General features: G+C 43.0%; 1 protein-coding gene across 1 annotated transcript; it reads right to left on the reverse strand.

Annotated features, from left to right (window-relative positions):
* Positions 1–3,052: 3,052 nt before the first annotated feature.
* TSPAN16 (tetraspanin 16) lies at positions 3,053–9,181 on the reverse strand. Its single transcript, XM_038770709.1, is given in 5 exon segments — positions 3,053–3,112; positions 3,810–3,893; positions 4,550–4,690; positions 8,949–8,981; positions 9,125–9,181. Coding segments are annotated over 5 exon segments (375 nt in total).
* Positions 9,182–10,779: the final 1,598 nt, after the last annotated feature.

A 10,779-nucleotide genomic window follows, 5' to 3' on the forward strand; every position in this document is an offset into this window, starting at 1 on the left:
AAAGACTTTTGCTAGGGTTTCAGTTTATTTGACTCCCTACATCTTTCCTCCACATTTCACCCCCACAAAGTCTATTAGTAGTACACTTAAATTAAACAGAATCATACCCCTAATCTCCCACCACGAAACGCCCTAGAAAGCAAGAGCTGAGGCAAAGACTTTTCTGGGCCTTAACTCAAAAGGGAATCGAAAGCCAGATGGACTCTTGCAGTGCCTTCCACTTATTACACTTGTTTCTCTCCTGTTCATTTAATGATAAATCTGGTTGCCAGCCAACAATTTCAGGCCCAACTCCAAACGGGGGCCCTTTCGAGGACCTTTCCCACTCACACATAATCCTCATATAACTTCCTCCTGCTCCTCCTTCTTCTCCTTTTGCTCCTCCTCCTTCGCTTTCTCCTCATCCTCCTCCTTATCCTCCTCCTCCTTCTCTTTCTCCTCCTTTTGCTCCTCCTCCTTCTCTTCCTCCCCACCCTTTTCCTCCCATACTAAGAAGTCTGGAAATATTTTCTCCCCTGAAAACCTGGTTTTAAACTTCTCTTTAATCCATATATAATGGCTTCAAAACCAACCAGGCCCAGCTCTTGCAATCTAGATGAGAAGAGGGAGGGACCCAATCAATCAGTGGTATTGAGTGATTGGCTACTGTGTTCAGAGTAGACTGTGAGCCCACTGTTGGGTAGGGACTGTCTCTATATGTTGCCAACTTGTACTTCCCAAGCGCTTAGTACAGTGCTCTGCACACAGTAAGCTCTCAATAAATACAATTGATTGATTGATTCAGAGCACCATACTAAGCTTTGGAAAAGTACGATAGCGATGGAAGCCACCATTCCTACCCTCGAGGAGCTTACAGTCTAGCGAGAGCTAGACAGGAAATGAATATAGATAGGAGGAAGAGAATGAAAAGATGGGATTGGTGGAAGATGAGTAAGTGCTTAAATATTAGAGCATTTAAGTGGGTGCATTAAGTGCTACGAGTGCAAAATTGCTGAAATGGTAGGTAGGATAATATGATCCGGGGAGGAAAAAAAAACCGAATCAGCAGAGGACTGGAAGAGCTAATGGTGCCTTCCTCGATTCTATTGAGGGGCTCTAACTGCAGGCTTGCCAAACAAAAGAAAGGCCAAAATTGTTTTTTTATTTTCCTTAATTAGGGTTTCAACATGGAGCACTTGTCAGCATCCCACCCAAAATAGGAAGAGCAGAGAAACTGCTCTGGGTGGGGGGGGAATCGTTATTAATCTTGGGGTGCCACCTGGTGGCTACAAGAAGAGTTGCAGCCCACTCCGAATACCATCGTTTTGGACCGTTTAAATCACTGCTTACAACGATTTCAATTTACCTCACGCTCGCCCTTCATTTCATGAAATAAACTAACGATATTTGGGCAGAGTAGATGATTAAGATTTATCCAAATTATCTTGTATCTACTCCAGCGCTTAGCACAAGGTAAAGACTCAACAAATACCTCAATTTTATGTTAGCTCTATGGGGAGGAAGTGGTCAGTTTGGAGAATTAAACCCGTCAGCTAATGGGCTCCAAAATGGTGTTCCAAAATGGCCAAATTTCTGGAACAGGCAGACAGAGCTTCCCTAAACTAAGTCCATTTTTAAAAATCAAAATAAGGAGTGCTTTGCCATATTTTTGACCACCAGCGGCTTTTCTTGCAAGAAGCACATAGCCCAGGGGTGGTCAAACTGTGGCTCATGGCACGGTTGCTTTACCCCTGTCCTCGTGGACACTGGCTGTCTCTTGCCCACTTTCTGCCACCATCACCACCATCCCAAGAACACCAGTTTCTGATAATGATGGCATTTGTTAAGTGCTTATAATGTGCCAAGCACTGTTCTAAGTACTGAGGTAGATACAAGGTAATCAGGTTATCCCACTTGAGGTTCACACTCTTAATCCCCATTTTACAGATGAGGTAACTGAGGCCTGGAGAAGTGAAGCAACTTGCTGACAAGCAGCAGAGCCGGGATTTGAACACATCCTCTGACTCCCAAGCCTGGGCTCTTGCCTCTAAGCCACGCTGCTGCTCATCACCGCTCACTGCCACCCTCTCCGGCCTCGCAAACACCCGCAGGATGTTCCAGTTAAAGACATTTTTTTTGGATCTGTGGCTTCCCTGCACTATGGTCTCAGTCTGTACGGTTTTCTGCTCATGGGGCTTAGCCACCCCAAAGGCCAGCATTGAGACTGTAGGCTAGACTGTAAACTCCTTGAGGGCAGGGATCATGTCTATCAACTATTTATTTTGTCTTCCTCTCCCTAGCACTTAATGCAGTGCTCTGTACCTAGAAAGTGCTCAATAAATACCACCGAATGATTGAGAGCATTCCTTTTCCATTCTCTCAAGTCATTTCATAGAAACTATTTTTGAACAAGCGAAACAATTATTAGGATTCATAGGGCTGTATACCCTAGACTGTAAGCTCCTTGTGTGCATGGAACATGTCTACCAACTTCATTATATTGTACTCTCCCAAGAATACAGTAAACACTCAATAAATCCAATTGAATGATTAGTAAGAGTATTCCTCCCCTCCTTCCTGACTCCAAAAACAATTCAAGACCAAAACCCTTATCAAGTAGTTATTAAATAAATGGAAAATAATTTGTATAGAAAGACTAGGTAGACTTTTATATAAATACATAGACCTGCAGAAAATATTCATTGATATTAGTTACAAAATGTCTAGCTTTCCAGAACTCAAATTACATGTCACTATTTTACAATCACAGTGGACTTATGCTTCTTTAGTTCATGTACATTTTCAATCAGTCCAATTCTGGTTTAGTCATTTTTAATAGTAGCCTTAATTTTTCACATCATTGAGCAAACAAGAGATACCTGATCAAGGGCCATTATCCACATACAAATTTCAATAATATAGAAAACATTTTCTTTATTTAGTACTAGTGACTTCGTTACTCCAGTTCGAGTCCTTAGCATTGTTAATGAATACAGAGTTAGGTTTACCATCCTGGAAATATCACTGAGTCAAGTTCTGTTATCAAAGACGACAGGAGCGTTTGGCAAAACTCTCAGGCATAAAAAGTGCCAATTTGGCAATATAGGACCATGGAAACAGCCATTGTTGCCAACTGGAAAGCAAGAACATAGACAATACCAATTTAATGTTTTTTCTGTTATCTTTCAAAACTCTGAAATAAGGTGGTTGTTTTTTTTTACTCCAAATTAGCCCATAAAAGTATTGGTATACCAGGTCTATGCCGGCACTTAATATGGTGGTTGGTACATAGTACATGCTTAACAATACAATAATAATAACAATTGAAGTTTCTCCCCAAAAACTCTGGTCCTATGGGGCTATGTCTAGGTCTAAATAAATGTTTGAAGAGTGTTAATCAATGGTGTTTATTGAATGCTTACTATATGCAGAGCACTGTACTATGAGCTTAGAAGAATTAGCAGACACATTCCCTGACTAGAACAAGGTTACAGAAGGGGAGACAGGTATTAATATGAATAAATAATTTAAATATATAATTTTAAAGATATGTAAATAATGTTGTGGTGTTTTGCTAACTGTTGCTGGAAAACACAATGTCAATCTCCCTGTTGCTTCCACCCGTAGCCAGGGAAGACATTTGAAATTACTTTTCTTTATACCGCCTCCCTCCCCTCCTGCCCCCATCCCCATTTTTCCCACTCCACTTTAACATGGTGAAATTTGCTGTGGGAAAAGTCATTGATGTTCTACAAGGAAAGGGGCCTTCAGATCGGCTAGTAACAACACTCCTAATGAATGTTTGCAGGGTTGGGAGGGAAGGAACATACCTCAAGCACACAAATTACTAAAGCCACCCCTCCAGCAATCTTTCCATTGTGGCTCAGAAACTTCTGAAATTCGTGGAGACACCCCTGGAATAGAATTAAACCACTGAATTGTTAGCACATTATAGTTTATAGGGGATAATTTCAAGACTCATACCAGAATGAAACATTAAGTCCATTTTCTCCACCTAGAGATTAGAGGAATAATCAATCACGCATCAGACTGTGTCTGACCTGATTATTTTTAATCTACCCCATTGCTTAGTTCAGTGCTTGGCACATAGTAAATACTGAACAAATACCACAATTATTATGATTAATTATTAGAAGTAGCTAGGCCTAAAGGTTTGAAGTTTAATGCACTATTTCAAGGCCCCGCTAAACAGAGCACTTCCCTTTCATGGAGTTGTGGGGTTGTGGGTTATTTTCTTTGGGTTGGGGGAGTGTTAGGTGGCCAGATAGGCATTATACCAGATTATCAGCATTTGGATACTAGCACCCTTTCTGTGGGATTTCATCAGCAGTTTAGGTCATCTCTCACTGAAGATCATCTCAGTTCTGTTCAAACATACGCCTATGCTATTGGTATTGTCTGTGAAATGTAGTGAAAGATCCGGGCAGTGAAGCAACAGTAAATCCTCAAAGACACCAAATTTGAAAGTCAGGTAGAGAAAACTCCTTTCAGACAAAATGTCAGCTGAGGAACAAGAAGGAAAAACTAGGCATGAAGAAGTTTGCTGTACCATCTTTGTGAGATCAATCTGATTGCCTTGGCAAGGAGCATTCCCAGAGCTGCAAGATATTGGCTACTCAGGCATTTCCTTTTCCTCCTGGTATCTAGAGCCATTGAAATCAGTGTAGTTGTTAAATCCACAGCAATTCAGCTAGGAAGAAAGACAACCTTTTCATGATTCTGAATTCTGAAGCCTCCCTGGGGACGCTACCTCCCTGAATCTGCCCCTGTCTCTCGCTGCACACACGCATCAGGGAGAATGACCATTATTAATAACAATAATGATGGCATTTGTTTGGGCTCAATGTTGGGGAGTGGGGGCCTTACAAGGTTTCTCGGGGTGCCAAGTGGCATGAGTGGGGCTTACCCAGATCGGGGAGCTGCCTTTGCCCAGCCCCCGTTCCCTCTGGGGCAACAATGGAGAAGGAGGCTTCCCCTTCTTTCTCTTTTCTCTCTCTCTCCTTCCTCTCCTTCTCCCTCCTCCACCCCCTGTTCCTTCCTAGCTCATCTGTAGACTGTAAGCTCGTTGTGGTTAGGGAACCTACTAAGTGCTCAATACAGTATTCTGCACCCAGTAAGTGCTCAATAAATACCATTGATTGATTGATTGATTCTTTTCTCCTTCCCCCAGTCCCCTTGAGCCTCGCCTTAATGCCCCACTCCTCAAGGCTCCATCCCCACAAAGCCTCACACCAAAATTTGCCCCCCCACGTGCTCAAAATGGAAAGTTGGCACCCCTGAGACCTAGTGCATTAATAATAATAATAATAATAATAATAATAATAATAATGTATTAAGTGCTTACTATGTGCAAAGGACTGTTCTAAGTGCTGGGGGGATACAAGGTGATTAGGTTGTCCCACGTGGGGCTCACAGTCTTAATCCCCATTTTACAGATGAGGTTACTGGGCACAGAGAAGTGAAGTGACTTGCCCGAGGCCACACAGCAGACAAGTGAGACATGAGAAGCAGCGTGGCTCAGTGGAAAGAGCACGGGTTTTGGAGTCAGAGGTCATGGGTTCAAATCCCGACTCCGCCAATTGTCAGCTGTGTGACTTTGGGCAAGTCACTTAACTTCTCTGTGCCTCAGCGACCTCATCTGTAAAATGGGGATTAAGACTCTGAGCCCCCCCGTGGGACAACCTGATCACCTTGTAACCTCCCCAGGGCTTAGAATAGTGCTTTGCACATAGTAAGTGCTTAACAAATGCCATTATTAATATTATTATTATTATTATAAGTGGCAGAGCCAGGATTAGAACATATGCCCTTTGGACTCCCAGGCCTGTGCTCTATCCACTATGCCATGCTGCTTTCCTATTAAAACCATTTCACGGCACATTAAAACCATTTCCCAGAATCATTACAAAGGGTCACTTGTAAGGCAGATAACATTTGGGAGATTTGATAGAAGTGCTTTTTATTGTCTTTCAGCACGACAGCACTCATGAATATTAAATTGAGCCACTGCAGGCTCACTAGCTAGTTCCATGAGATTGTGCTCTTCTAAATGCCTCCTAATTGTCCCAGAGCCTATCTGATTGACAGCTGCTCCTCCTAATACACTAGTCGTCCTGTACTGTGTGGCCTCTCCACCCTCCAATGTCCCGGTATCAGAGAAGTCAGGCTAAAGTTAGCACATCTTTTCTTTGCAAGAATGCTGATTGGATAGAGACAGCAGAATCAATCAATCAATCATATTTATTGACCACTGTGTGTAGAACACGGTACTAAGCACTTAGGAGAGTACATTATAACAATATAATAATAATTGCGGTATTCATTAAGCACTTACTATGTGTCAGGCGCTGTACACATTCCCTGCCCACAGCAAGCTTACAGTTAAGATGGGGAGACAGACATTAATATAAATTTTTTAAAATTACAGACATATACACAAGTGCTGTGGGGCTGGGACAGGGGATGAATAAAGAAAGCAAGTCAGGGAGACACAGAAGGGAATGGAAGGAAAGGAAAAGAGGGCTTAGTCACGGAAAGCCTCTTGGAGGAGGCGTGTCTTCAGTAAGGCTTTGAAGGTGGGAAGAGTCATTGTCGGATGTGAAGAGAGGGTCTCCATCCCCCCATCTTACCTCTTTCCCTTCCCCACAGCACCTGTATATATGTATATATGCTTGTACATATTTATTACTCTATTTATTTTACTTGTACATATCTATTCTATTTATTTTATTTTGTTAGTATGTTTGGTTTTGTTCTCTGTCTCCCCCTTTTAGACTGTGAGCCCACTGTTGGGTAGGGACTGTCTCTATATGTTGCCAACTTGTACTTCCCAAGCGCTTAGTACAGTGCTCTGCACACAGTAAGCGCTCAATAAATACGATTGATGATGATGATGATGATGCGGGTGAGAGGTCAGAGGTGAGACAGATGACATCAAGGTACAGTGAGTAGGTAGGCATCAGAGAAGCGAAGTGTGCCGGCTGGGTTGTAATAGGAGAGTAGTGAGGTGAGGAAGGTGATTGAGGTAGGCCAGGTGATTGAGTGCTTTAAAGCCAATGGTAAGGAGTTTCTTTTTGATGAGGAGGTGGATGGGCAACCACTGGAGGTTCTTGAAGAGAGGGAAAACGTGGACTGAAAGTTTCTGTAGGCAAATGATTCAGGTAGCAGAGTGAAGTGTGGACTAGAGTGGGGAGAGACAGGTGGCAGAGAGGTCAGCAAGGAGGCTGATTCAGTAATCAAGGCAAGATAAGATAAGTGCTTGGATTAACATGTAACAGTTTGGGTGGAGAGGAAAGCCCACACACTTCACTCCTCTAATGCTGACCTTCTCAACATGCCTTGATCTCATCAATCTTACCGCCAACCCCTTGCCCACATCCTGCCTCTGGCCTGGAATGCCCTCCCTTCTCAAATCTGACAGACAATTACTCTCCCCCCATTCAAAGCCTTATTGAAGGCACATCTCCTCCAAGAGGCCTTCCAAGAATGAATGAATGAAAGGGTGAATTTTAGCGATGTTGTGAAGGTTGAACCAACAGGATTTAGTGATAGATTGAATATGTGGGTTGAATGAGAGAGAGAAGTCAAGGATAATGCCAAGGTTATGGGCTTGTGAGACAGAAAGGATGGTGGTGCCATCTACAGTGATGGGAAAGTCAGGGGGAGGACAGGGTTTGGGCGGAAAGATAAGGAGTTCTGTTTTAGACATATTAAATGTGAAGTGAGGGGAGGACATCTGAGTGAAGATGTCTTGAAGGCAAGAGGAAATGCGAGACTGCACAGGGAGAAAGAGATCAGGGCTGGAGATGTAGATTTTGGTAACACCCACTTTGAAGTGGTAGCTGAAGCCTTGGGAGAGAATGAGTTCTCCAAGGGAGTGGGTGTAGATGGAGAATAGAAGGGGACCCAGAGCTGAACCTTGAAGGACATCCACAGTTGTGGGGGTGGGGGGGAAGGCAGTGGAGGAGCCCACGAAAGAGACTAAGAATGAGCGATCGGGGGATAGGAGGAGAAACAGGAGAGGAAGCCGAGGTTAGATAGTTTGCAGGAGAAGGGGATGGTAGACAGCGTTGAACGCAGCTGAGAAGTCAAGGAGGATTAGGATGGATTAGAAGCCATTGGATTTGACAAGAAGGAGATCATTGGTGACCTTTGAGAGATCAGGATGGGCTCAGAGGTGGGAATAATGGCACCTGGTTCCAAAACAGTCAATCGCATTGGCATATATGAGGAAACACTCATGAGGACACCTTCTCACTAAAGGTTTCCTCTAAACTGTAAGCTCATTGTTGGGCAGGGAACGTGTCTACCAACTCTGATATATGGTACTCTCCCAAGTGCTTAGTACAGTTCTCTGCACACATTAAGTACTCAATAAATACCATTGACTGATTGATGGAAAAAATAACCCATCTGCACTAGTTCAACCTAACATTCTTCCACTCTTACCAACTGTGAATTGTAGGCCAAAAAACAAATCAAATTCTCCTGAGATCAGCTGGCTAATCTCTCTTTATTGCTCTATTATATTTTCCAAACGCTTAGTATGATGCTCTGCACACAGTAAGTGATCAATAAATATGATCGAATGAATGAATGAATGAATGATTAGTCCCATGAAGATCCATGTGAATTTTATGAAATACACTCAAGGTATTTGCTTGACCCAGTTCAGACTGGCCAAATCACTCTCAGGTTCCTGCCTAGTGAATGGCTTGCTTGGGAATTTCAGTAAAGGCACACAAAGCTCACTGATGTAGAGAGACAAAATCCTTCTCCACGGATGTCAGGCTGAGGAAAAAGTACCAAGGGAAAAGATTCAGGAAGCACTAGCTCGGTCTCCCAAAGTCATGCTGGGGGTAAAGAGAAGACTCTAGTTTCCGGAATTGTTTAGCCTAAAAATAAATCTATTCCAACAGTGAACGTTGAATACCGAATTTGCTACCCACAGGAACATCCACCTTCTGTGCCGGTTCTTCATGCTAGGAAACAGATTAATCGTTATTTCAGACCAGCAGTGCCAGATACAGGAGTTTAAATGTAAATGAGATGTTTCTCTTCCTTAAAGATGTTTCTTTGGAAATGATCCTTTTTACCCATATCCTCCCTCAAGTCTCATTCTCACAAATATGATGCCATTAAAGATAAACATCATCATTTTCAGAAACAAGAAGCACCCCATCTTCTCCTGCCTGCAAAATAGAGCAGGACCCATTAATGTGCAGCTTCAAAATGGTCTCCCGTTTCTAGGGCAATCTTAGAAGCTTGTTGATGCTAATATTTTTCCAACCACCCCTCCACCCCCCGCCCCTCCCCAGCAACCTCTTCTACACCCTAGCTGGGCAGCAGTGAACAGAAGAAGGGGAGAAGAAGACAGAAAGGGATTCAAGAGATTTGTCTTGGGCAGAAAAATCTCCACTAACATCACTGGTCACAAGCATTGTAGGATAGCCTCAGAGACATGGCAGGAAAGCCAGCTTCTAAACATACACTTTTATCCGGATACAGAAAGCCGATTTTCAAAGCATCCTATGAGGAGCTGATGTTTTGTTTTTCCAGCCGCTCTTAAGGAGTTGAAGCAGTTGCCTAGCAGCCACAGAACTGTGGTTCCTTGCCAGAAATGGCTCTGTTTCTTCTCCACGGTATGCACATTGTTCACAAAATCAGAGTCTGCCTTATCCTTGGGCATCTTCTAATGGTAATGAAGTTTAAGTACCTCAATAGGTTGCCTTCCAATTTTACTGTGGTTAAAAAGAAATGGCACACACTGAGAAATGTTTCAGAGAGGAATTCTCTCTACAAGTTTCAAGAACAAAATTGAAAAGTCTTCCAAGATGAGAAATGCAAAAACCATCCCTGATCTATGCTACCTCATTGTCCTTACCCTATGAAGAATTTTGCTGTTTAAACTCTCCTTTATGGTAGGGAATAAGGACCACAGAAATAGGAAATCACCCAAACACTCAGGTCAAAAGTATAAACAATTAGCAGTTCTCGGAGTGTTTGAACTTTAGAAAATGTTAGCCAAGTCTCTGTGGAAAGTCAGCTTCGGGGAAAGGGAAATGCGCAGTGTGACAGAGATGAAAAGGCTGTCTGTTCATGTGATCGCTTCGCCTCATCGAAGGACTGGACACTCATGTATAAATATAAACACACCAGTTTAGCTTAAAGTTGAGCCTATATTTCCAAAAGGAATAAGGATCTGCAAGCCTTTGGTAGCCAACAGGATGAGAAACTAATAATAATAATAATAATATTGACTGTGGTATTTGTTAAGTGCTTACTATGTGCCAAACAATTAAGTGCTGGGGTAGATACAAGTTAATCAGGTCCCACATGGGGCTCACAATCTAAGTAGGAGGGAGAACAGATATTGAGTCTCCATTTTGGAGAGGAAGAAACTGAGGCCCAGAGAAGTGAATTGCCCAAGGTCATATAGCAGGTATGGGAAGCAGTATGGCGTAATGGATAAAGCACAGGCCTCGGAGTCAGAAGGTCATGGGTTCTAATTCTGGCTCCACCACTTGTCTGCTGTGTGACCTTGGGAAAGTCACTTCACTGCTCTGTGCCTCAGTTTCCTCATCTGTAAAATGGGGATTAAGACAGTGAGCCCCATGTGGGACAGGGGCTATGCCCAATCCAATTTGCTTGTATCCACCCCAGAGCTTAGTACAGTGCCTGGCACACAGTAAGTGCTTAACCAATACCAGAATTGCTATTATTATTGTTATTATTAGAACCCAGGTCCTCTATCTCCCTGGCCTGTGGTTTTTCCACTAG

This window comes from Tachyglossus aculeatus, chromosome X2, assembly GCF_015852505.1.
Source record: "Tachyglossus aculeatus isolate mTacAcu1 chromosome X2, mTacAcu1.pri, whole genome shotgun sequence".
In the NCBI taxonomy this organism is placed as follows: domain Eukaryota; kingdom Metazoa; phylum Chordata; class Mammalia; order Monotremata; family Tachyglossidae; genus Tachyglossus; species Tachyglossus aculeatus.